General features: G+C 38.2%; 3 protein-coding genes across 3 annotated transcripts; 2 read left to right on the forward strand and 1 right to left on the reverse strand.

Moving 5' to 3' along the window:
- Positions 1 to 1,309: 1,309 nt before the first annotated feature.
- Positions 1,310 to 7,734, reverse strand: ube2kb (ubiquitin-conjugating enzyme E2Kb). The gene is made up of 7 exons (XM_084340976.1): positions 7,363 to 7,734; positions 6,372 to 6,465; positions 6,210 to 6,268; positions 4,760 to 4,842; positions 4,549 to 4,648; positions 4,270 to 4,398; positions 1,310 to 3,453 (listed from the first exon to the last, which is right to left on the reverse strand). The coding sequence occupies exons 1-7, from the start codon at positions 7,423 to 7,425 to the stop codon at positions 3,379 to 3,381; spliced, it is 603 nt and encodes a 200-aa protein (XP_084197102.1). The 5' UTR covers positions 7,426 to 7,734; the 3' UTR covers positions 1,310 to 3,378.
- A 1,850-nt stretch (positions 7,735 to 9,584) lies between these two features.
- On the forward strand, positions 9,585 to 17,568 carry smim14 (small integral membrane protein 14). The gene is made up of 5 exons (XM_084340985.1): positions 9,585 to 9,732; positions 11,900 to 11,995; positions 12,879 to 12,927; positions 13,035 to 13,192; positions 15,317 to 17,568. The coding sequence occupies exons 2-5, from the start codon at positions 11,921 to 11,923 to the stop codon at positions 15,353 to 15,355; spliced, it is 321 nt and encodes a 106-aa protein (XP_084197111.1). The 5' UTR covers positions 9,585 to 9,732; positions 11,900 to 11,920; the 3' UTR covers positions 15,356 to 17,568.
- A 1,221-nt stretch (positions 17,569 to 18,789) lies between these two features.
- Positions 18,790 to 24,614, forward strand: map9 (microtubule-associated protein 9). Its single transcript, XM_084340961.1, has 13 exons — positions 18,790 to 19,047; positions 19,138 to 19,228; positions 20,159 to 20,686; positions 20,757 to 20,929; positions 21,048 to 21,156; positions 21,244 to 21,311; positions 21,413 to 21,474; positions 21,567 to 21,723; positions 22,309 to 22,395; positions 22,531 to 22,692; positions 22,781 to 22,926; positions 23,320 to 23,455; positions 23,681 to 24,614. Exons 1-13 carry the CDS (start codon positions 18,976 to 18,978, stop codon positions 23,798 to 23,800), a joined length of 1,911 nt encoding a protein of 636 aa, XP_084197087.1. The 5' UTR covers positions 18,790 to 18,975; the 3' UTR covers positions 23,801 to 24,614.
- The last annotated feature ends 957 nt before the right edge of the window (positions 24,615 to 25,571 follow it).

The raw sequence follows: 25,571 nt of genomic DNA on the forward strand, positions 1-25,571 counted from the left end.
GTTTTATATAAGCGGTTGTATTTTGTAAATACCAATGTGCAAATTTGCAGCTAAACTTTTTGAATATCCTTGACTGTTGCAGCAAATGGTGAGAAATGGGAACATAAAAATTCACAGATAAACCGCCACCTAAACTCTATAAACTTTGGTACGTTTAGATGCTCTAGCTTGTTTATAGCGTCACAAACCCTCAGTGACTTCTCTTACCTGCCAAACTGTAATGCTCCTGAAGGCCTTTTGATTCATTTAGTGAGTTAATGGATACATTTAAGAGGTCCAACAGTTGTGGATACCGTTCTCCAGCTCTGTTTGAACTACCTTTTTGTATTTTTTTACTGCTGAATTATGAAACAGTACTTCACTTTGGAATGCATAAATGACATATTACTATACAAGTATGTGTTCAGGTTTTTGTTTCTTTTACAATCATATTTTTGGGGACTTCTGTCAAAGTCAGGTCAAATTTGATTTGATTTAAGCATTGAGGGAACCTTGCAGGTTGTTTGATGTTATTAAGTAAGTGTGCCTATTCTCATGATCTTATTTAATTTTTATTCTAGAAAATAAATACTTTTAGATGTTACCATGTAATGCATTTGCATTATGAAGTAGGGATTGGCGGATGGATCCTGCAGTATCGATATCCCGATACTCGCAAGCTGCTCATTTGGTGTGGATTCCTTAATATGAATATCGATACTAAAATTATATAAATGCAAAAGTTGCTGGCTGCAATATTTTACAAGCTCAATTTAAACAAATTAACTCCCAAAATGTCAATAAAGGAAATATGCTTGAATGATTTTCCACACTAAGCAGAAAGATTCAACCGTACACCTGAAATTCTCAGATTTCTTTTACAGAATTAAGAGGAGCTTAATTCCCTTGTTAACTCAGTGTAACTTTATTCATACTCCACACAAACTAAAGAAAACTCGCCAACACAGTCACGGAATAAATCCTCAGCTCACTGAGTTGATATGAAAATACTGGAGCTCTACACACCATTGTCGCCAGCTGAGTGACCTTAAAAATTGTGGCCATATTGTTAGTATCTGTCAGTATCAAAAAGTAGAATTTTGAAAATACATACTTGGAATAACTTCTGACACTTAAAAAGACTAAATCTTGTCTGACTCTTGGATCTGGAAATTTGTGTATTTGATTATGGAAAAATGGCTATTGTGCTTCAGTATGAACATCCTAACAACAAGTATCGGTATCGTATTGAATTTAAAATTGTTGGTATCACCCCATCCCTATAATGAAGTGCAGTTTTCAAAAAAACAGAGACATGACAAAAGCAATCTTGATTTTCCACTTTTTTTTAATCAAAGAAACATGACACTGTCACAATAAATAACCATGCTTTTTATACTGCTGATGCTTGCTTCCAAGGAAACAAAAGAGGAAAAATAAGTCTCAATCCGAATGGAGAAACTGAGATGCAACAGCCCCCTTTTTTTTCATAACGCTTCATCATCGTGCAATATTGTACATCGTGAAAACATCAGGGAGGAGGGGGCTCTTTCTTTTCCGATTTTTGTCCTTTCTTTTTCTTACAAAATATAGATCCAGCCATCAATGGTGCACTCTAGTGATAACGAGAAGGCTCTATAATCAAGAACCTGAATATTTACAAGAATAGAGGAAGGTGTGTGCGTTCCTCCCCTGACTGAACTCTTCTTTTTGGGCTCTGGCTGGAGACTGTTCTCTGTCAGAGGAGAGGGTGCACGATAAGTCCATGTCGTACTGTACTATGCCACTGTGTTGGTAGGGACTGAGCTGGAGGGCAAGCAAAAGGAAGAAGTTTCTTTAAAGAAAAAAAAAAAGGCCATGTGTGAGGATTCATCGTCACGCCAATTCTGTAAATGCAAAGCATTTCTTTACAGTACCTCAAATCAAAATGTTTGAAAACACTGTGCAGGAGTTCCAGCCTCTCTTACAACTCGAAGACGACCTCGTTGAGCTTTTTATTTGGCTGTGTAATAAAGCATGTTTTAAGGAATATAGGACGACACCTACATACCTATATATATATATACTGTACGGCTGGATCGGATCAATGATTAATGATAAAGCTCCTGACTGAGAGGGTGAGCGGATCGTTAATCCGTGGCTGAAAATATCGTGCGTGTTTGAAACCGATTGCTCTGAAATGAAAAACAGAAACCACAGCATTGCAAACTTAAATCCTTAATGACATTCAGAGTCACGCATTTCTTCTTGGAGGTGTGTCTCCTGTCAAATCCAGCACCATACTCGTCAAATCAAAAGACAGAAGGCTTTGGTTCCCCAACAGATTTCAAGCCAAACTGGGTGTGCTTACGTGGCTTCCACGTGTCTCTTCCCGCAGGTTACAAACAGTCTTGTGTGTTCCCACAAGTCTGAAATCAAACAAACACCCCACAACCACCGCATCATTTGGCCAAAAAATGAAAAATAAAGGCAGCGTGGAACATGCAGGACAGTAAAAGACACGGGGTTGGATTGTGGTGTAGCAGAAAAGGTGGCATGTAATGACCTTCAAGGGCCTGAGCTGGATTTTGGCTGTGCCCCCCCCAACCAACACGCTTTAAGAGGAAGAAGAACACAAGAGGACATTCAGAGGGATTTCTCATTGATCACAAAAGCATAAAAAGATATCTCTCCATATAATTGTAAACTAGGCATAGTTTATATTTAAAATAATTTGTTTTACAATGCCATGTAAGAAAAAAAGTATATCCCCATTGTATTTTCAAATGTACACGCATCTATTTACAGAGAACGTTTTTTCCTTCTGTGCAGATGTTTGAGGATGTCTGTGTGATCTTTTGTGATTATACAGACAGAAAAAATTATTGAAGCATCTGTGATAAACTGCTCAAGAGAAACCCACTACACTGCTCCTGAAGAACACCAACCAGTCAAGTTAATTTATTCCAGAGAGACCTTCATTGTATTAAATGTCCATAAAAGAGAATAATCCTATATAAGGTCCAACTGGTTGAAGGAAGTAAACTGTTCTGTACTATGAGAGCAGTATGTGGGATCTCCTTTACACTTTATCCTGGAAAATCCACCAGGAAATGGCAGTTAAAAAAAACTAGGGGTATGGAAGACAAGATGCGTGACTGAAACGTTTTTGGTGGCTTTTTACGAGGATATACATTTTGAGTCAGTGGCAGAAAAGACGGGGGGAGCGAGACAGGCAACAGGGTGGTGTGCATATTGGCGATTGTGGTTTGTAGCAAACAAACTTGTTGTAAAAGAAGGCTCAGACTGTTGTGGTGAACGGGGTGTTGTCAGCGTAACAAAAGGTGATGGTTGAAGGCTGCCGGGGAGGAGCTGATGCTATGATGAAGGGAGTTTGGGATCCTCACACCTGCCGGGGTTTTAGTTGCTGAGGAGCAGCTCTGTCGCCGTTTCCACATCCCAGGATTTTGAAGACAAGGCCGCTATTACTGCATTCTGAGGGGAAATGCAATTCAAATATAGTGTTATCTCAACAAGTTAACAGAAAATGTAAAGTAAAAAAAGGAGATAAGCAGCATATTATGAACATCAAATATTCTTATTTACTTAAATCTACAGATTATTTTCATCTATAATTTGTCAAAACAATTGTGAAAAATACACATTACAGTTTCCTGGAGCCCAAAGTGACGTCTTTAAATTGCTTCTTTTGTCAAACTAGCAGTTCAAACCACAAAGACTTCATTTATAATCAAAAATGTACAACAATTAATAAAGCTGAACCCAGCAAATGTTTGATATTTTTGCTTGAAAATGACTGAATTGAATGTCAAAATAGTTGACAATTTACTTTTGATCAAATACTGTTGCTGTAGTTTGAATAAAATGTGTCTGTAAATCCTTTGACATTTACTAAAATGAGACTACACAACAGCTGCTCGCTCTAACAAGCACTAACAATTAGAATGACTTTACTCATAATTAAAATAATCAAACGACTGCTTATTTCTTGTTTAGTCTATGAAATGTCAGAAAACAGTAAATAACTGCCAGTTGTCATGAGTTCACTAAGTCCAATGTAACACCTTCAATTGTCTTGTTTTATCTGACCGACAGTTCAAAACCCAAAGATATTTAGTTCACAATCACAGACGATTAAGAAAAACTGAAATGTATTAAACTTGAGAAGCTATAACCAGAACATTTTTGCCGATGTCGCTGAAAAATGACTCGGACTCATTTAATCAAGTCACGAATGCATGCATGTTCAATATGTAAAGTGGTACAACCAAAACACAATGTGGTTCTGACCTTATCAAAGCCCATGGCACAGAGTTTGTCTATTTTGCCTTTGTAGTCGGGGCTGGAGACAGGAGCGCCTGCATAGACGTGAGACCACAGCCTTGCGGTCTGTTTGAACATTTCTGGGTTCTGCTTATACTGAAGGACGAAGAGAGACAGAGCTGGTTAAATGTTATCTGAATATATGAGTATGACAGGAAATAAACATTGTTACTCTCTCATGTTCGCCATCCAAATATAAGAAGGGCAGTATCATCATAACAAAGCACACACCAACATCGTTCTCACCTGGTTTGCTACAACTGCGTCCTGTGGATCATCTGGTTCTGCTGCAGCGAGGAGAGCCTGTAGAGACAACAGCACCGTCCGCAGGGTCATAGCAGCTGCCCTGGGTGAGAAAGTAAAAGTGGGAGCAGATAAGTGGAGAGTGGTTTTACTCATGTTCGAGACAGGAACACCGAGTGCAGTCGGTTACAGGGTTCAGAAACGTCTCACTCACCACTGGTCTTTTAAAATGTCCAGACATATTGCTCCTGTCACAGAACTGATATTAGGGTGCCAGATCTTAGTGATGAAACGCACCTAAGAGAGACAAATGTGGATAAAAATGGTATGACACAGAAAAAGGCTGCAAAGTGTCCGTTACAGCAGGGACATTTATATGCACTTGTATCCTGGTTTTTATCAGATTTGCCATCGAAGACTTTGTCATACTGTTAATAGTGTGGTAGCTGTCGCTTAAAACCATGTATGTACTTTCTGCCAGCAGCTGTGTCCGAATCAAAAACAAAACAAAAGGCGTAAGTGGCTTGGTATCATGGGAGTTATTGTCTTTATTGTGAAACAACCACCATTGGGACTATAATCTATCTACGTCACTCAGGCAGGAATGTAGTCTTGATTTTAAAAGTATCTGACTTTCTCTTTCGTTTCAGGACGCAGTAGCTAATATACACACTGACAAACTTCTCTTAAAGTGGCACTTAAAACACGCTTGAATCGCCTGCCTGTATATTAAGTTAAGAAAGAATATTGTGCTAACGGAGATGGAAGTGCAAACTGGGGATGTTTAATACATTTCCACACATCCAAATTAGCCGACAGCCATGATAACAGGCATTGGACTTTGGAAAGGCTGAAAAGATGTGGGCTCCACCCTCGTGGCAATTCAAAATAACCCGGATCTCTATAAAGGACTTCACATTAGTGAGCTAGACAGCTTCATCAAGTCATTCATGAGAGGATATTCACACTAATGCCAATTCAAGCTTATAACAACAATGGAAATTCACCACGGTCACCTTTCCCTGTGTTTTTTTATCGCAATCCATGACAATATCTATTACCGTCCCATCCCTAGTGCACATGGCAGACAATGATCAGAAACCTGAATAAGGTGTTTACAAGCCACAGTATCCCACCTTCTATTAGATCGTGTCAGCTCGCATGTTAAGGTACCGCAAAGCCAGAATAAGGGCAACGTTTTTTAAACCAGAATATGATCTTCACTCCAAAACTAGGGGTGCAACTATCACTATTTTCATTGTCCATTAATCTGTCAATTATTTTTTTAATCAATCAATTAGTTGTTTGTCAGGAAATTGATGTTTTTTAGTGTTTCCTAAAGACCAAGGTGATGTCCTCAAATGTCCTGTTTTGTCCACAACCCAAAGATATTCAGATTGCTGTTACAGAGGAGTAAAGACGGCAGAAAATAATCACATTTAAGAAGCTGGAATCACAGAATTTTTACTTTTTCCTTTCTTTAAAAATGGACTGAGCCAATTAAACTATTAACAAAATAGTAGGTGATTAATTTAATGGTTGACAACTACGCGATTCATTGTTGAAGCTCTTTAAAACCATGATCTTAACCAGGATAGCACAGGGTGCATGTAAATACACTCAAAAGTGAGCAAGTACTAGCTGTGAAATATTGAAGCACATACCTTTGGTGGGTTAAAAGGATAGGTTTCTGGGATTTTTATTTCAAGCTGAAATCTGCCACCTTGGAAGGAAAGGAAAAAACAACAACAGCATAATGATTAAAGCATGACAAACCACAACAGAGTCTTGTAGCAAATATTTAGTCAGGCTGTGAGTGAGAATACCTTCATATGGTGTATCTGGAGGACCTGCTATCTCCCCTCTCAGCTCTGTGAAGTTCTCATCCACCAAATCTACTTTTATCTGGTTTTTACTTGTCTATGGGTTGGGACAAATAAGAGAGACACAGTGAATATGTTATCTTGTTGTTTGGTGGACTCTCAGTACTCTCAGTCTATCTTGACATGTCTCTGTCAAGTATGAAACCACAGACATTCACTGACATATGTGAAGCCACAGACATGGTGGCTGTTAAAGGCACAACGACTGTCACTTTCTATAAAGTAAAAAAAGCTGGCTTGTTAAAGGAAACTTCTACATGAAGAGCGTGAGCCAGACAGATAGCTTGCTAGTAGAGCCATGCTAGCAAAAGTTCACTAGAAACCCACAATAACAACACTTGACAGGTAGCAGGATGACAAAATAATCACTTCTAACAATCGCAACCCTCTCCTATGAAATCCCACCTTTGATTTATGTTTAAAGAATACGTTAAGTTGGTGAACGTTGTAGCATAACAACACATGCTAATGCTAACTGTGGATGAGATGTCAAAATAACGGTAGCATGCTAAACGCTGCTAACCCGGACTGTCAGTAACTAATTAATGCTAGTAAACAGCCACGGTACTTTTTAAAGAGGCGTGTGCTACAGCGCAAACAATATAGGTTTGTTTAACTGAGGGTAATGTTTGGTTAAAAACAAAGGGCCTGTCAGCTGACAGAGCTCAATCCCCGGTGTTTCCTGATCACACCCACCTGACATAACAGGGGAGGTTCGAGCAAGACACTGATATCGAGCTAAAGCTAGCTAAAGTTCTCCTGCTCAGGCCTGACCTACTGCAACACAGGACCGGGACCTGACGTTAGCACAGGTAATTTCGGTGTCTGCCATAGCGTCTACAGACTCTGTACATTTTAAATGAGTTGAAAACAGTGAGCAAGAAGGAGTCGAGTCGAAGTAAAAAACACAGCCAGTGCCGTTACCACACCACACCTCTTCGCTTTTGAGAACTTCTTTGAACTCCCGCTTGATCCTTTGGACCGCGATGTTAGCCATGGCTGTGTCTGCTGAGCTGCTGCCGCCTCGAAGCAAGTCCCGGGGCCTCTCTCTCTCTCTCTCTCCCAGGGTTGTCTGTCAGTACGGAGGGGATTGCCTGGTCGGTGCTTTTCACACTTACGGAGCCCTCCTTTCACTTTCACCGTCCACGGCTTCTCACCTCAGAGGCAGCTCACCGTCACCGTCACCGTCGACTGGCTGCCTGCCTGCTGCCTGCCAGCGCACAGCGTCAGTCAGTCAGTCCAGAACATACAAACACACACAGTGCAGTTAAAATGGGGTAGAAACTAGAAGTTTCATTAATGAGCTCTGCTATGTGGGTTTATGTTCTTCTGCCTTCAGGACATTTCTCATCATGTGCTGCTGAACGCATCTGATTTCTAACACTGGTGACCAGTACCTTCATTCACCTACAGGATCTGATTGTGATGTGTTATTATTGGGATTTTAAGTTAATTGTTTTTCTTTTTTAGGGGGGAACAATACAAAACTAAGGGAAGAAAGCTGGCTGGTTCAACCTGTTTTTTTCTCTCCCTGTCACAGTTAACATACCAGCTGACACTTCAACACTTCAAGCTCAACCCTACAGTTCACTTGACATTTCTGCTGCTCACTTACATACCAAATATGTACAGTGCACACACTCCAGCTGTCTGTGGCTCCTCCAGTTAAACTCAACAATTCACGGTCTGACATTTTTAAGTTCTGACTTCTTCCTGAGTGACTTCTTTAGTGGTGAAAGAAAGGGAAGCTGTCAGGTTTTTTTTCCTGATGAAGTACTGTAGTACACTTTGATGTACTTCTATTTTACTTTTCCATGTCATAGTACTTTATTCTTCAGCTGCATACATTTCAGAGGGAGTTATTGTACTTTTTACTTCACTACTATTATCTAACAGCTGAGGCAAGCAGATTTTTACATAACAAAACATAGATTAGGTTTGTAAAATATGATACATCTACTGACCAGAAGTATCTCCAGATATATCTATTTAAACATTAACACATAGGTATTAATAATGCATTAATATAATAACACTCTGCAAGGCAGTTGATACTTTTGGCGCTTTTATTTTTGGAAAAGTTTGAACTTTTCCTTATAATAGTAATGGTAGTTTCTATAAGATGGTATTATTACTTTTACTTAAAATTGTAAATTGTATAAATTGTGAGCTATTATGTGTGGCAGTAAATTATGTTTATCACATCAAAAGTAATGTCTGAACCAGGTCCCATTTTAAAGACAAGAATAATTATTACCATCTGAAATCTGAAATTACAGTACACTATTTTTGCTGACAGGCTGGTACAGTGTGTATAATGGAAGAAATTACAGCCCATGGGCTACAGTTCTATAAATAAATATGTCAGCAAAACTATTTTGATATCTTTGGCAGTATATTTGGCAGGATGAGGTATACACAACCTTCACTTAACATCTTTAAAAAAATAATCTGTAAGTAAAGAGCAGAATTTCCCCTTATAGTAATATGTTTTTGTGATATAATTAATTATTAATGAATTACTGTGTAAGCAGCATTTCTAAGTTTTTACAGTTATATATACATATATATGTAGTGGAGATAAAGAACAATATTTCTCTCTTCAATGTTTTGGAGTAAAAGTACACTACTCAAAATTAGTTAGGGATATTGGGAGATTTTAGTGTTTCACTTGAATGTTTAGTCTGTGACACATCTGAATTTTCTACTTTGTGTTTTGTGAATATGTTTGGACCCGAAAAATAATGTGGCACACTTTTATTGCATGTCCATGCACATGCATACATGCACCCATATCCCAATATCCCTAATTAATGTTGAGTAGTGTAGAAGGACGCAAGAATTGAAATGCAACTTAAGTACAACTTTTATATATTGTACTTTTGTAAGTACAGTAATGTACTCCGTTACCTTCCACCACGGTATATTTTGGTTACACAACTGTACAGATGTAGGAAGTCGGGTCATCTGCCTCTGTGATGATAGGCAGCTGGACTGTTTGTTTACTATCCAGACGGTACAGTCGTTTCTCACCGTGATTGGCTCAATACCCCGCCCGTCAAACATTTGGACCAATGAGAGACGTTTAAAGCGCCCCCTGCGCGCCTACCCCACGCCCCCTGAGTTCCCGGATGTCAGCCGTGAAGAATAGCTGGTTGGTTGGCTCACGTGCATCAAACAAAACACAGACGGTTGGTTGACATGTCTACAGACTGAGGGCTTCAGCGGTGAACAGCAGCAGTAGCGGTGCAGCCCAGGCCCTTTAAAGACGACCGACGCTTTATTATCGTGTACAAATCTCCAAGTAAGTCTTGTTTTCATGCCGTTTGTTGTCACATCTGTCTCTAATCATATGTTCATGACTAACAGTCGAGTAAAGGACAACGCTTTGAGTTTTCTCTCGGTTGCTTGCTAGGTTAGCCAGAAGCTAATCTAACGTTAGCAAAAATTAGTTGGAGAGCGATATTATTTTATATGCAAAGCTCAAAGGTTGGTTAATTAGGAGTTGATGATAGCTGCCCTCTTCATCGGCTTTTAGCAGGGTCCAGAGAAAAGAAGTGACCACTTCGGTTGTTCGTCACTGCACAAATATGCAGGCAGCCACCCATGGAAAATATAACGTGTACATGTTTTGAAATAATTATTACACCTCTGCTTCAAGTAAGTTTATGTTGAGTTAATATACAGTGACATTTTTTACAGTAGCATTTTATGAGCAAGTAAATGTGCAAAAACAAATAAGTAGCCTCAAACCATATCTTACTGTCTACTTTATTGTGGTATACACCAGAGCTATACTGCTATATTGCTTAAGGTATATATGTTGGCCTGTAAATAGCAATAATCTGCATATCAGAAATGCCAAAGTTGCTTCTAAGATTATTTAGAGACGGTGACAGTCAACCTAAGATGCAAAAAGACAACATAAAGTGCCAGTACACAATAAAACAGTGTGAAGTACATGAGCAAACAGAAAGAATAGTGCAAAATCATCTCTATATATTAGCTTTGATAATAACTGTCCAGGTGTTCTGCTCTGTGCATATCTTGAGCACTATAAAAAAAAAATCTTATGGGGTTTTGTATTAAAAATTGTTCTCTATTTTGATGTAAAAGTAAGATTAAGAAAAAGGTTAGAAATCAGACATCAATGTTACATCATTATCTTTTCCTATTCTTATCTTGTTTATATCTTTAGTGTGATATTTCAATTCTGGAAATCGCAACTGTAACAAACCCAACTCCCCCCACATGGATCAATAAAGTATTTCTGCTTCCGATATTGTATATACCTTGATCACTATGATAGCCTGTAGCATACTGTCTGTGCATTTGATCATATATTTGTCCTACAACTAATGCAAGGATTGTCTTTTTGTTGGCACATTCTGTGTCCTTGGAGTAGTAATCACTTGCTTTCCTGATATCTTGAGTTGATGTGTGCCTCTAATGATGACGCTTACCTATTATCCGTTGCATTCATGGACCATTTCCTTGGCCAGCTCTTATGAAGTGTTTTATTCAGTGCCAAGACAAAACAGTGTGAAGGGCATGACAAAAACACAAAGAATACTGCAAAATCATCTCTGCAAATCATCAGTTTTAATAGTAACAGTTCATAGTAACAGTACTGTGTAAATGTACAGCTCTGTGCATATTTTGGTCACCTTTCTTCAAAGAAAAACAATTCTGGGAATTTTGTATGAAAAATATTTGTGTATGATACAAGTTGATAAAAAGAAGAAGGATATAAGGTCAGATATCATCAATGATCATCAGATCATCAAATATCAAGATTGCCTCAAAAAGCCAATAGCTATGATAACATGTAGCAGATGCCTGTGTGTTTGATTATATATTTGTCCAACAACTAATGCAAGCATTGTCTATATGCCAAGCCATATGATAACATGCTTTTGTTGGCAAATTCTGCCGGATCGTCTTTATTCCTCAGAGTGTTAGTGAAATGTTTTCACTCTATCTTGAGCTGACATCAGCCTCGCATGATGATATTAACCAATCAGCTAAATTCTCGCATTTATGGACCACTTAATTGACCAATTCTTTTTTAGCATTATATAAAAATAAACCAGACTTAACATGTTAAAAATGCATTGATAGCACTGGAAACATATCATGAAATGGTAATTATAGTGAAGAAAGAACCAGGTTATTTTTCAATAAAATAATGCTACAAACATTTCTCAGTTAACTTTTATTTAAATTATTTGTATCAGCATGTCCTGTCAAAATGCAAAGATGAATACAAAGCTGACTGTCACAGCCTTACTCTGAACAAACACCTATTACATGCAGCACCAGACTCTGCAGTGCTGACTGTCCTTTACTGAGAAGTCTCCTCCCTTTAAGCTGTGTGTGCCTGTGTAACAACAATAGAGCACAGCATTAGGTTTCTCTCACTTGTTCATGAACGTCCTAGTTACATACACTCCTTTTTGTCTCGTTCCAAGGTAGACACTGTCCGGTGAGACATGGCAGAGGGAGGCTTTGACCCTTGTGAGTGCATCTGCAACCATGAGTATGCTATGAGGCGCCTCATCAACCTGGTAAGTGGAGGAGCTGAGGGGCTTTTACCGTCACTTGAAATCTTAGGCGGCAGACTTGATTATAGCAGAGCTGAGGTGCAGAGACAGGTCAAAGTATTCAGAGTATGCAGCGTGAAGCAAAAATAACTCCTGCTAAAGTTGAGTGAAGGGAGAAAAGTGATTAAAGTCGGAAACAAGTAGCGAGTAAATGACTGTCTGTAGAGAAGGAAATGACCAGTTAACAGATGACACTGTGCCAACATATCCTGGTTCCTGCTCAGTGTTTATCTTGAGAGCCTATCAGCTCTGCCACACAAAAACGTCTCACTTTGTAGCACCATGCGCTGTGAAGTTGGCATTGTACTTCTGTTTATTCTCTCTGAAAGTGTGTCGTGAAAGATGAGATCAATATGATAGAGAGAAACCACATTAAGAAAGAATAGAGCTGGTAATTATGTTGCATCAGTTACAGAGTGCCCTCATTGGCTCTTTGTTCAGGTGTGAGTTACATGGCGAGCTGCAGTTGGCTGAAAGCTTTGAAGTCCCCCTGGGGATTTTTCTGATTTGCTTGCAGTAGGAAAGGGTGTTGTCTAAATAATTGAGGACTTTATACAGCATTGTGTACAGTATATTTCAGGAGGCAGGCAGAGCACAGGTTTGCTTTGCATCATCTCTGTCAATATGTGCTGTCGGTAACAGTAAGCTGTGTTTGTGTACTTAATGTAACAAGGAAGTCTTTAAAATGTATGTCACAAAGTTTTTTTCTGCAGTGTGTTTATACATCACTTGTATTTTCCTTTCATAGATGAGTAACCAGAGTAAATAAGTAAAAATAAATAAATAAATCCTTCCTAGTCCTACTCCTCTCTTCTAGACTTTGTTCCTTTCGTAATTTCTGTTTCAGCTCAGGCAATCTCAGTCCTACTGCACAGACACAGACTGCCCTCAGGAATGTAAGTATAACTATATTAGACCATCACGTTGAGGTATGGCTGTGCTCAAATGAGAAACATTAGTGCCAATTACATGTGTGAAGTGCAAAATGATGTTTGTTTTTCAGTGCCAGGCCCCAGTGGTTCGGTTGGTGGAGGAGGAGGTGACCTGACGCTCCCCATGGTTGTTATGGGGTGGGTGGTGCTGGCTCTGGTCCTGTTCTTGTTGCGCCCATCCAGTCTCAGGGGTCCTCGTCCCACAGGCAAATCTCCTGGACCCCACAATGTCAGTACTGATCACACTCCCTCCTAAATTGCATTAAAATCTTAAATATTGGTATAGCACTGCTCCACCTTCATTAAGTTTACCTCAAGTAAGAGTTAATTGCGATAAATATCAGTTTTGCATAGAACTGAATGAGACACAATTTGCTTATGAGGTCATTAATAATGTAATTCATTAATTAGATAATTTAATAAATCACCATATGATGAAATTTAAACCTGGATTAGGAATTTAAAAAGAGCTGCATGCTGATTATTGGGCCTCTTGTTAAGTTTCAACTATATACTGCATTGTTTGAAATGTGCATGCATTCAATGCCTAAATTTATAGTTCCAGTTTAAAAAAAAAGCTTTGCACACAGTACATCACTTGTGTTTTGGCAGTGACACACTCAGCCAATAAAAGTATATGATCATGGATCTTTTATTACCACTCATAAGAGGCTCGAGCCTGATGAAGAGCAGAGCGAAAACCCATTGCTCTTACGGGGTATCATATATTGTTATGGGTTGAATGTGCGTTCACGATCACAAATATCTGTGATTTGTTATTGTCTGTTTTTAGTTAGTTATCGCTGCGTGTCGACACATTTCTTTCTTTTACAACCCTTTTTCACAGCAGACATTTCTACGTGTCATAGTAGGAAATGCACAGGTGTTACTCATGGTCCTGTTTTATTAAGGTTCCCAGTAAGTCATGACGATGTGAGATTGAACCAGTGTTGTGTAGATATGTGCTACCCATCGAGATGTGCCTCTTACCACATCTCAGTTGGTAGGTTAAGGGTTTGCGTGAAGGTAGCATTTTTTAATGAGGCATCATAAATTGTCAAAACATCCGCATGCACAGTACCAGGACCCTGAAACTGAAGCAGCTAAATGAAATTGACCCATCATTAATTGTTGTGCATTTTAAATGTCAGCTGTCATGAGTCACGACCAGAGTCGGGCTGCTACGCTGCAATATTGCATAAAAACTTTTTGGTTTGTTGCATTTTGTTCAGAGCAGTCTGTTTTTTTTTTGCTAGTCAAGTTACAACAAGCAGCAGTCGAAATTCAGAAGTAATTTCTACAGTTGCTATGTTTGAAGGTTGTCAGGTCAATATTTGTAAAGCTGAGCAAATATCTCCTAAAATTACAAACTAGAAACTAAATGTTATTCTGTGTGTGAGCTGTACCTCAACAGTGACTCTGTTTTCTGGATATAAACATTTGCTGAACATTTGCTGATGTGATGAGAACATTATTATTGTCACAGCATTCATTTCAGGATGTGCTACTTAATAGCATCATCACGACTGTTTGCTTTATAGCTGCAACTAGCACCTTTATATATCGCTTTGTCAGTCAGTCCACAAAATTTTCACCTTTCACAGCCTCAGTTTTTGGAAATTTGAAATTTGTCTTGAAGTGTGTGCGCGTGTGTGCCTATAGACCCATTTCACAGCAAATATTTTGACTTGTCAAAGCAGAAATGGCACAGGTGAGATCAATAACATTAACAATGGCTTCATTCTATTAAGTGTCCCAGTAAGTCATGTCAGTGAGTGGGCATACACAAAACCAGAGCCCTGGAACTAGTTCACCTAAATGGAATGCAGCCATCAGTAATGTTATAAATTCCACCTGTGCTTTTCCTGCTGTGTCAAGTCAAAATGTCCACCGTGAGAAGGGTCGGGACACCAAAAGGTTTTGTGGAAAGGTTGTTGCTGTATCAGGGTGAGTGGCCTTTTAACAGAAGGGTGTATAATTTCTAAACGGGTTCCCCTAACATGGCCAAACACACCATTTTGCCACATCCTCTTTCATAACTCACGAACCCTTTGTTAAACACTTTTCGGGGAGGCATCATTGACTCAGCAGAGTTCCCTTTTCATTGCTCTCCTGTTGATCCATCAGGTCATTGCACCAGTTTAACCAAAAATGGTTAAATTGGTCTTCAAAGCGTTGTCTACCGAATAGCAACAAAAACTTTCGATCTATGAGGCTAAAACTGTTGGATTGTGTGTATATGAAATGGGAAAATAAGAACATGTGGATGCCTGCATGTACCTGGTTGCAGCTTTTGCGAATTTGCACTCATTTCTGTAGTAAAGACTTTGAATCTGTTTATTTCTGTTTGCAGAGCGATAGAAGAGAACCTCCAGCACCACCTATTGACTAGCACTGGAGCCAGAGACCCAGCACTCACCCACTTGCTCTGACTGGAGCTGCACAGTTAGTTAGTTACTGTGACCAGGATGGCACCATCTCCCTGTCAACTTTCATTCAGATATCTTTTACTTTTTTTTTTCCCTTTTCTAATGCCATTATATTTTGGGGTGGATCTGTCAATGATTCCTGTTACTAGAGTCCAACTGATGCTGGATTGATTAAGGTCCCACACAGATAAGATATTTTATAGTCACAAACACACAACATAAACAGCTTTGGCAGGAACATTTCTTTTTTGACAGAGAAAAGATTGAGGCAGGATAGTTTACAGTTACAAAACTTTTAATGAGGAAATGGCAAATGTTATAACTATAAATAAAAACAATTCTCTCTTAAACATTAAAGTTGAATTAGTAGAAAGAAATACTGGAGATGGTTTTTTTCACTGATAACAATCTACCTGTAAAAAGACAGATATTACTGGTCGACAATATCAGCATGTTGATGCATCAGCTGGGCTCTGTGTCTTTAATCAGATGGTCTGTTATTGTTGCGAGTCCGTATCTGATGCCAGCTCTGGTGCTGACTGAGCTGCAGGATCTCCAACAGGAACTCAAAATGAAGGAATGCGTCACATGGGTGGGGTAGAAGGGAGGGGTCGCTGAGCGTACCCTTCAAGGCAGTTAAATCTCCCGTTTTAGTGCTTGCTGAGTCATGAAGGGTGGCGGGTTCTTCAGACTCTCTGAAACATTCCACTCTTTCCACTTTACAACTCTGAACAGTGCCAGTAATGATGTCATGTCACCTAATGTTTTAATAGCATATTAAAAACCAGCAGACTGATCACATTTAATGAATTTATATGGTTGGATTAAATTCTGAATTAGGATCCTAGTGTGCAGTATCATTGGTTTAAATGCAGTAAACATATCTTCTGTCTTAACATCCAGGCCTCAGTTAGAAAACATACTCGCCCCAGCCAGCAAATAGTCCAGTCTTCTTATATCAACTATATGTCTGTCCCTTTACGTAACAGCAGGATTGTTTAAGTGATTACGTTGGAAGTGACAGATCTTAATGAGTGTGTTTTAAAACATTTAAAGATTTGACAGTTAAACGCTAAATGAACTGTATAAGTGTGGTCATTGTAAACAACATACTCAGCATAAGCAAATGAAGTTTTAATCATATTGAAATGATTCCATGTACTGTAATTGTTTTGTGGTTAAAAGACATAAATGATAATTGTATATTGACTTATTAGTAGCTGGGAACGATATTTTATTAGCACTTTTGTTGTGGTGTGTCAGTTTCTTTTATGAAGGCTTGTTGTACTGATTCAGCTGGCCTTGTGGAGACGAGGGCCTCCTCTTTTCTTACTGACAATCACAGCAGTCAGTGTGAGTTTAAAAGGAGCTATCCAAAGTTTCTACTTCATATCTTCTGTATGATAAAATGTCAAACCAATGAATAGAGCCAGAAAAGGTGCAAATTCAAAACAGTGCCAATGTAAATTTATAGTTCTGATATCAATGCTCATTCAGAGAACAAGTTCTTGTGAAGGAACAGCAATATATAAAGTCATTTTTATTTTAAATTTGTGATGGGAAGAGGGCGAATGAATGATCTTGATGATTTGTCATGACTCGTTTACACTAAAGGGTTCTTTTCTCACAGGATTTGTGGATTATTAGATTGCAGTACATGATAGTGGATTCCCTGTTTTTCTAGTCACTGACTGTATACTTGTCAGACTATTGAAGTGTCTCTGGGCCTTGGATTGTGTTCCAGGCTATCTGTGATATCGGAACTGAAATGGCTCAGAAGTGAAAATTAAAGGATCCTTCTTGAATTCATTATATAAGAATTGTGTAAGAACCTGAATATGATGTGTAACAACTGTGGGCTGAGTTCATCCCAGCAGTCTTCTGTAGCTGGCTCATTTCCATATCAACGAATGTCCTCTCAGATTTCTGTTTACTACATTTTTCAAGACTTGCTCGAGAGATAGGCAGGCAGGAGATATAATGAAGGAAAAAGTCAAGCAAACCATAAGTGGCTTTGTATAAGTAACTGGGAAGCCTACTCGATTGTTGAGATGAAGCAGCAGACTGTCTGGTACCACGGAGACCTTTATTTACACTGTTACTGTCTAAGAGAAAAAGGGCTTCAACTATGCACTTTTCCTATAACAAAACAAAAAATAAAAATAATTCAGTCTTACTGCCTTGCTGTGTTTTATTGCAAACTAGTACATCCCTGCATTCACTAAGGTAGATATACACATCTATAGTGTTGTCAAAGAAAAAATAATATGGTCTTACTTGAATGTAGCGCAAAAATCCAATTACTTTTACTTGTATTTGATTAGTTTTTAGTTGTGGTATTTCTACTCTTAAATAGAGAACCTGAAAACTTAATACACTGAACACTGGTGTATTAAGGGTGCAATATCAAGGGTTATTTGTGGGAAGAAATTTTTATCAGAAAAGTTCAGTTTGATTTTCATAACTGCATAAACAAACTATCCTCAAAGGATTACTTTGTTTATATCTGCAGGACCCTTCTAAGTAGCCACCTTTCTATTTTTCTTATTGTTTTATTTCCCACTGTGGACAGCTTGTTTATGGATATGAGATATTTATCTAAATAAATATTTGAGTTTGTATTACTGTCTTATTAATATTGTAAATAGAAGAAAGAAATAGAAGAAATTCAAACAGAGAAAGTCAATATATATTGACTTTCTCTGTTTGAATTTCTTCTCCAGAACTACATACCGCACCCTTTAATGTGTAACTGATGACTGACTTTAACTGCTCCGCACTATGTGAAGCTTTGGCAGATGATTTGTAGATGCCTTCTTCCATTAAAATCCCCAAAAAGTGCTCCTAAAACATGTTCAATCAGCAGGAAATATGTGGGCCCATAGGCCACCCCGAGCATTTTGACTCCAGTTTTGCCAGTAGGATTAGATAAAGGCCTGAGTAGCCATTTTTTCCTACATATAATTCTACAAGTTCACTTCACATGCTGTATATATTTCCTATGATTCAGTACAAATATTGCAAATCAATATATCCTCATATCCTGGCATTGCAAGTTAGTACAATAGTAGACAGATATTTGGAAAGAAAATGCAAAATGATTATGGACCACTACAGACAGGCTACCTACCGTATTTTATATATTTATGTCATCTTGTTTTGAACTTTCAAGTGTTGTCAGTAAGGGCAAGACTTCAGAAGGATCATCAGGATGCTGTTAGCTGAACAAAACCAGCTGGTAATGCTTAAAAGTTTGTCTCCATTCTCTTCTGAGCATGCGCAGTGGTGAAATGAAACTGTCCTTCACGTTTCCCTGGGTTACCGACAACAAGTCCGTTAGCCCGGTGTAGCTAACTCTTGTCAGTGTGTCTTTTTTTCCTCTTTTTCTACCATACGGTATAAAACCAGATCACAACCACGCACCTATCAAACTTTACATACTGTAAATGTTGCTTTAATGGTGGCATGGGAAGTTTTGTAGCTACAAGCTAGCTACTTGTTACGTTGAACTTAGCTAACGCTAGCTAGCTAGCATGCTAATATCAATGCACGCAACCAGAGGAAAGTGTTTATAATTTTCAGAATGACCAACCGGGACTTCAGGACCCTGGCTTACACGAAAAGTCCGAAAACATCGAGAAGGACGAATTTTCAGGTAAAACCTCCATCGCCTGGATATCCTACCAAATGAGAAATGAAGGAATGAGTGGATTAGTTATGTCAACATGAAATGATGTCGTTGTAGGATGAACTTCAGGCTGCTGTCTCTGCAAGGTCAAGCAAAACAAAACCAGAGCAATACTCCTACTCTGATGACTTCAATGAAGAGGAGGACGGTAAGATGGCAGAGCATCGTCATATCTAGATAACACTGGCTTGTAAATGAGATCCTCGAGATGTTGGTCTCTTTGGTGCCTCTGTTTACATTGTAATAGTGGTTGGTATCACATTTATTTGTGTCTAATGATAGTAAATGTATTGCCTTCTCCTAAGCAGTTGTGTATCATTCCTCTCACACCACTTTTGTAACTTTGTGCTTTATATGTAACTGTGATTTATAGTTAAAATGCATACAAAATTGAGCAGCTTATCTCCTTTAAAAAAACTGAAAAGTAGTTAGCAGGAGCACAGAGAAAATAAAAATGAATAGCTAAATCTCCAGCTTTTACCACTTCAGGGTTTGTCCTACAAATGTAACTTTGATCAGAGGTACGGGTCCTTTTTGTATTTGCTATTTTTCTCACAAATAGCACCTTCAGTAGAAAAGTCTCTAAGCCTAAGTATCAACAATTACAGGACCTCTATGTCACATGTCATTACATGTTTTACAGTATCCAATTTTATGTCATTAGCAGTGTTAAATCCATCCATTTTAATAAATATGTATTCACATGAACACATTTGTAAAATGACAGGCGGTGTCAACAATGGGTTACTTGAACTCATCTTATAGAGCTGTAGAGGTACAGCTGACAGAAAGGGTTGTGAACCACTGCTTCCGTGCCTTTGTTAATAGGATGAGAGATTTATATGACTGCTTTGCAGAAGTAAATGACAGATGGCAACAAGAATAACGGCAGTGCATCAGTAGAACAGACCATATGGCTAAAACAGGAACAGTTACTGCATTTTCCTTCTGGCTAACATCAGAGTTTGGATAACATTTCAACTTAAATAGATGCATTTTGAGTGGGGAAGTTTCCCCATAGTTGTCAACCACATCTCTCAGTCTTCTTTGTTTACTTGTCATTTTCTGCATTTCACAGATTTTTTGAAAGAACTCATCGAATCAAGAAAAAAGCGAGCTGGTGCATTAAAGGCTGGGAAGAGTAAAGCCAAAATCAATGACTTTGATATCTCAGATGATGAAGGTAAACACAGTAGGACGAAGAGGGTTTCATTTCTGAAAACCCAAAGAATCAGCCCTCTCTCGGAAGACACCACGACTTCAGAGTCGCGTGAAAACGAGCCGCCTGACTCTTCCATCGGTCGATACAATGAGTATAACAACTCGTTTTCCTCACATCACTCCACAAATGTCAGTGAAGATAACACATACCTTAAAAACAGCGATGGGGAGTCGAACGATCCTCAAATCACAAGAGAGAGCACGAGTAAGTCTCTGTCATACCAAACATCAGAGGACACTCTCCTGGACATGCCTTTACCTCTACCGTCTGACAACAGCATGACGGAAACTCCAGGTCCTGAAGAGAAAAGTGACTCTGCTCTGGAGGAAAGCTCCCAGACTCCCCAGTTGTCAGCAGCTGACCTCAAGCACATGTCCTCAGCAGGTCTGTTTACACTTTCTCATGTATTCTACATGTACGCATTATATATTACTTACTCACTGTTATCATTCAGATAGTGCTACAGAGAGGGAGCCACCCAGGCCTAAACCCAGGCAAAGGACTCTTGGATTGAGCTTTCATGCCACAGAGAAGATAGCTGAAGATGCTGAATCTCAGGATCTCAGCAGGCCTCACACTTCCTCTGTATCCATTCCCCTCTCCACTGACACATCCAGCAGCATCGCAGTAAGGAGCTACACTCCACATATGTGTCTCATTGCTTGGGTATTCGGTATTTCAAGATGCAAAGTAAAATGAAGCATTCAGTCGGAGGACATGTTTGTTTTGTTGTTTCATCCTGTAGTGGACAGACGGAGATCACACAGTTTCATGCAGCCTCAGCAAATCCTCTTCAAACAAGAGCGAACAGTCGCAGCTCTTCACAAAGTCTACGTTTGATTCTGGATCCAGAGGTAATAACTGGCATCGTGACCTTGTTTTATTTTTGTATTTTCATTATTATTACGTTCGTTATACTTATTATTTGTTTATTGTTTTAGATGGCTTTATTTCTGATGACAGCAAAGAGCAGGAGAGACCGTACTCCACATCATACGAAGAGTTTAATGTAAGTCGTTCATTATCAAGTGTGACTTTATTCCAATGTAAAACACAGTAAGCTCTGCCTATATTTATTTTCAGTAAATGTGTTGTTTTGTTTTCTTGCAGCAAGACTCAGGAAATCACTCAGATCAGCTGTCTTGTGTCCATGACAAATCATTTGATACAAGGTCGGTAAACAAGCTGCAACATCTCATATATCTACAGGTCTATGGATAGAACAGGACAGTAACTTAACTGACCATCATTTTTGTGAAATTAGGACATCAAGTTCTCACTCAAAGACCACTCAGAGATCTCAGAGTGCATGCTCCAGGAAAGTGGAGTCAAAGTATTTGGGCTCTCTCAAAGTTCTGGATCGTCAAATCTCAGAGTCTCAGCCACAAGCAGCAGATTCGCTCCGAGCTGCCATTTACCAGGTCAGTGTGATGCCTGATGTATTTGACTGCTGTATTTATTTAGGTTTTGCACATTTTTACTCTTTTACACACTGTTGTGTAGTTTAATATAAAGCACTGCATCATATCTTTTGAGATCATCATATGTTTGTAGCATCACTGTCCTCTGTGAGCCATGTGAGTCTATAAAGTCAACTTTATTTTAGTTTTTAAAGTGTTTATTTAGCTTAAGAAGTAGGAGAATTTAGGGCTTAACTGTTCAGTTTATCACAAACACACACATTCAAAATCACCAAATTTGGATAAACATAGTTTTCATAGGACAATTTGTAATATGCAAAGTAACTAGTAACTTAAGTTGTTAGACAAATGTAATGATGTAAAAAATGACAATATTTGCCCTTGAAATATAGTGGAGTAGAAGTATAAAGTTGCATAAAATGGAAATGCTTAAAGTACACGTACATTAAATTTGTACCTAATAGTGATGGAGTAAACGTACTAAGTTACATTCCACGACCGGTGTCTTTCAGTCCTTTGGAGGCAGAAATCAGCTGCACTCTCTGTCGACTAAAGTCCCTGCCTGTTAACATGTACTCCTCACAGGAATGGCTTCAAAAGAAAAAGGAAAAATCAAAACAGAACATGGAACTGAAGAAGAAAGAGGAAATCCTGAAAGAAAAAAAGAAAAGGGTGAATAATTTCAATCTAATCTAAGTGTAATGAAACTACAGCACAACATACTCACTTCTTATAGAACACTATAAAAGCTTAGGTTGTTTTAACATATATGCCAACATCTTGCCATCTTTCAAAAAAAACAAACAGGAAGAAGAAGCTAAAAAGGAAGATGCTGTTGCATCATATGAGGCCTGGAAAGAAAAGAAAGCTGAGGCTCTCAAAGCGAAAGCCAAAGAAAAGCAAGCCAAGATCAGAAAAGAGCAAAGAGCGAACGAAGAGAAAGAAGAAAAAAGGCAATCTTCTCAACAGGTATATCGATGTTTTATTGTGATATTGATATAATGAGCACTTCTGTGGGAGGATGCCATGTTAACCAGTGTAATTATGAAAATTACAGATGTTTGAAAAATGGAAACGTGAGCATGACCATCTGCTCAAAGACAAGTACAGAGAGCGAAAAGAAGCTGAAAGTAAACAAAAGTTAGAAAAGCAAGATAAGGAAGAAGAAAGAAAGAGAGACAGCAAATCTGCTTTTTCTAACTGGTGAGTGTAAATTATTGAAATTTTTATTATTATGTATTGTGTTAAAGGGTGATGAAGCCTGACCTCGCTGAAGTTTCATTCATTTGAGACAGAACAGTGTCTCTTTAGTCACTGAGATGGCAGGATTGCACAGATTTTGTGGGACATTTCTTCATAAAATTGTCTTACTGTGCCACATTTTTTAATTTTTACTCTGAAAGTATTTAAACCTTCACACAATAGAGGCAGTTACATTTCAAATCAACTGTGCTGACCAAATGACCAGCCACTAGATGGCAGCAAAATCTTGACATTTAATCATGTTTCATCACCTGCGTCTCCTTCTGAAGCATCAACAGTGAAATAATTCTCATCTGAAGCTTTTGTCTCTTTATCTTTCTTAAAATGATAAAGGTGTGAAAAGAAGAAAGATGTTCTTCAGGAAAAAGTAACGACGGAGCGTGAAGAGGTCAAAAATAAAGAGGAGGAGGAGCGATACATGAAAGAAGAGAGAGATAAAATGGCTTTAGAGATGTATGAGAACTGGCTGGTAAGTAGAACTACTTCTGTCGCCACTGAAAAATGGCATCAGAGGTCTCGTTTATTTGTTTTTGAGACAAATGGTCTGACTTAGCAGCTACCACCAGCCTGTAGCGTGAACTCTTGGTGTTGATTTCTTCCATAATGCTGACAGTTTTCTGAGAAGAAAAGTGTTTCTAATAAAGCGTCTGGAAGAGTTGTTATGTCTTATTGTTGATTTTCCTTTTTCCAACAGGCACGGAAAGAGCTGGAACAAATGAGACAAAAAGAAGAAAGGCGAATAAAGGAGATACTTAGAGACAGTCCACCTCCACCGTGGAGCCCTCCTAATAAAACAATACCATTTAGAAGATAAATTGGAAATGTAACAAAGCACCCCAACAGTATCTTTGGGTTGTATTTTACATTTGAAGTTACTGTATGTGTTTCACAGTTTTTTTTTAAAAACATAGTTGATGAAAGATGTTTTATATATTTATATTTTTGTCAGCTTTGTATTAGCTAGCAGCTTGAGTTAATATTTTTTATATATGTTTTAAGGTAAAATTCTGCAGTTTATGAAATGTAGCAACTAGTGACAGTATGAATTACTTGCAAATACTAAACCCTTTTATAAATGCATGGACTGGCATTGCCATATTATGTGACGCAGCAATAAGGAAACATTTTGATGTAAAAGGCTCATATATAATTAAACTGCTTGTGTTCATGTTGAACTGCTGTAAATTTCCCAGTTTAATTTTGGTTTTAGATAACACAATCTTAGAAACTAAACACTCAGCACTGTTTTATGTTAAATATTTCATTTTTGATGTAATTGGTGGATTTAATTATTATTTAAAATTCCAGTCATTTTTGCGTGTTTTTTTTCCTGTCTTTACTCATCTTCCATCATCCAAGACATTTACTTCAGAGTAAAAAAAAGTAATCTTTAAGAATGTGATGAACCAGCACAATAAATAAGTTTCTTCCCACCAACTTGAGGGCGAAACAAGTTACTACAAAGATCGTCATTTTGGATTTACAACCTGAACTCAGTGAAACCTAGTTGTCTTAATGAATGAGTGCTGTTAAATGATGTGTTTATGGCCTGTAATTAGGTCTGCTCCTACTTTATTATCCAATAAAAGACTCTCCCACAAAGCTGGGAAAATGTTTTCATCCTACTACTTACGTCAGTACTGTTTGACTCCACTGAAGACAATGCATGATGAGATGAAAGATACATGTTTGTAATGGCATACTTACAGAACGTACTATACTATAAACTCACTATGTCATCTTTAAAGTAATTTTTCATGCAAAATGGTTCCAGCTTCTCAAATGTGACACATTTACACACGTTTTCTTTATATTACTCATTAATTCTGAATATTTGGGAATTTTGCACTATTGGTTGGACAGAACAGGATTGTGAATGTGTCACTTTGGGCTTTGAGAACATTTCCTGATTACACTTAAATCTTTTACTCAAGTTGAATGCAGGACTTGTACTTGTGACAGTATATTTTCACAGTGTTGTACTAAAACTTTTACCTGATTGAATGACCTGGAAAATTCCTCCTTCAGTGTTTATATGAAAACTTACTGTTTAAGTTATACTATACTTTGGTAAAGGTGAAAGTCACCCATACAAATAGTACTTGAGTAAGAGTCTTAAAGTATCTTATAATAATTGTACTTAAGTACCAAAGGTACAAGTAAAAGTAAATTATACTATCCGATGTTCTGCAATTTTCTGATTATCTGAACCAGTGTTCTATCATTTTTTGTTTTTATGGGATTGCGGATACATTGATCTACAAAATGCACTGCATTGGCTCAGCTGCAGCATGCAACCTGCAAAATAACTAGTACCTAAGGTTATTATATGTAGTGAGTACAAAGTGTAATATTTGCCTCAAAAATGAAGTTTTATTATGTCAAATTATGGAAGTATAATGCAGTAGAAAAAGGAAAAACTGTGCAGGTACAGGTACCTCAAAATTGTACACAGGTGTTACATTGCTTACTGACAACTTGTTTTATTTTGCCCGTCCCATTTATATTAAAGCAACTCTATGTAACTTTCTGGAGCGAGATAATTGATTGTTGGGTCTCATTCCATCGATCCGTCCGTCCATTAT

This window comes from Pagrus pagrus (genome assembly GCF_965226575.1).
Source record: "Pagrus pagrus genome assembly, chromosome: 2".
Taxonomy (NCBI): Eukaryota; Metazoa; Chordata; class Actinopteri; order Spariformes; family Sparidae; genus Pagrus; species Pagrus pagrus.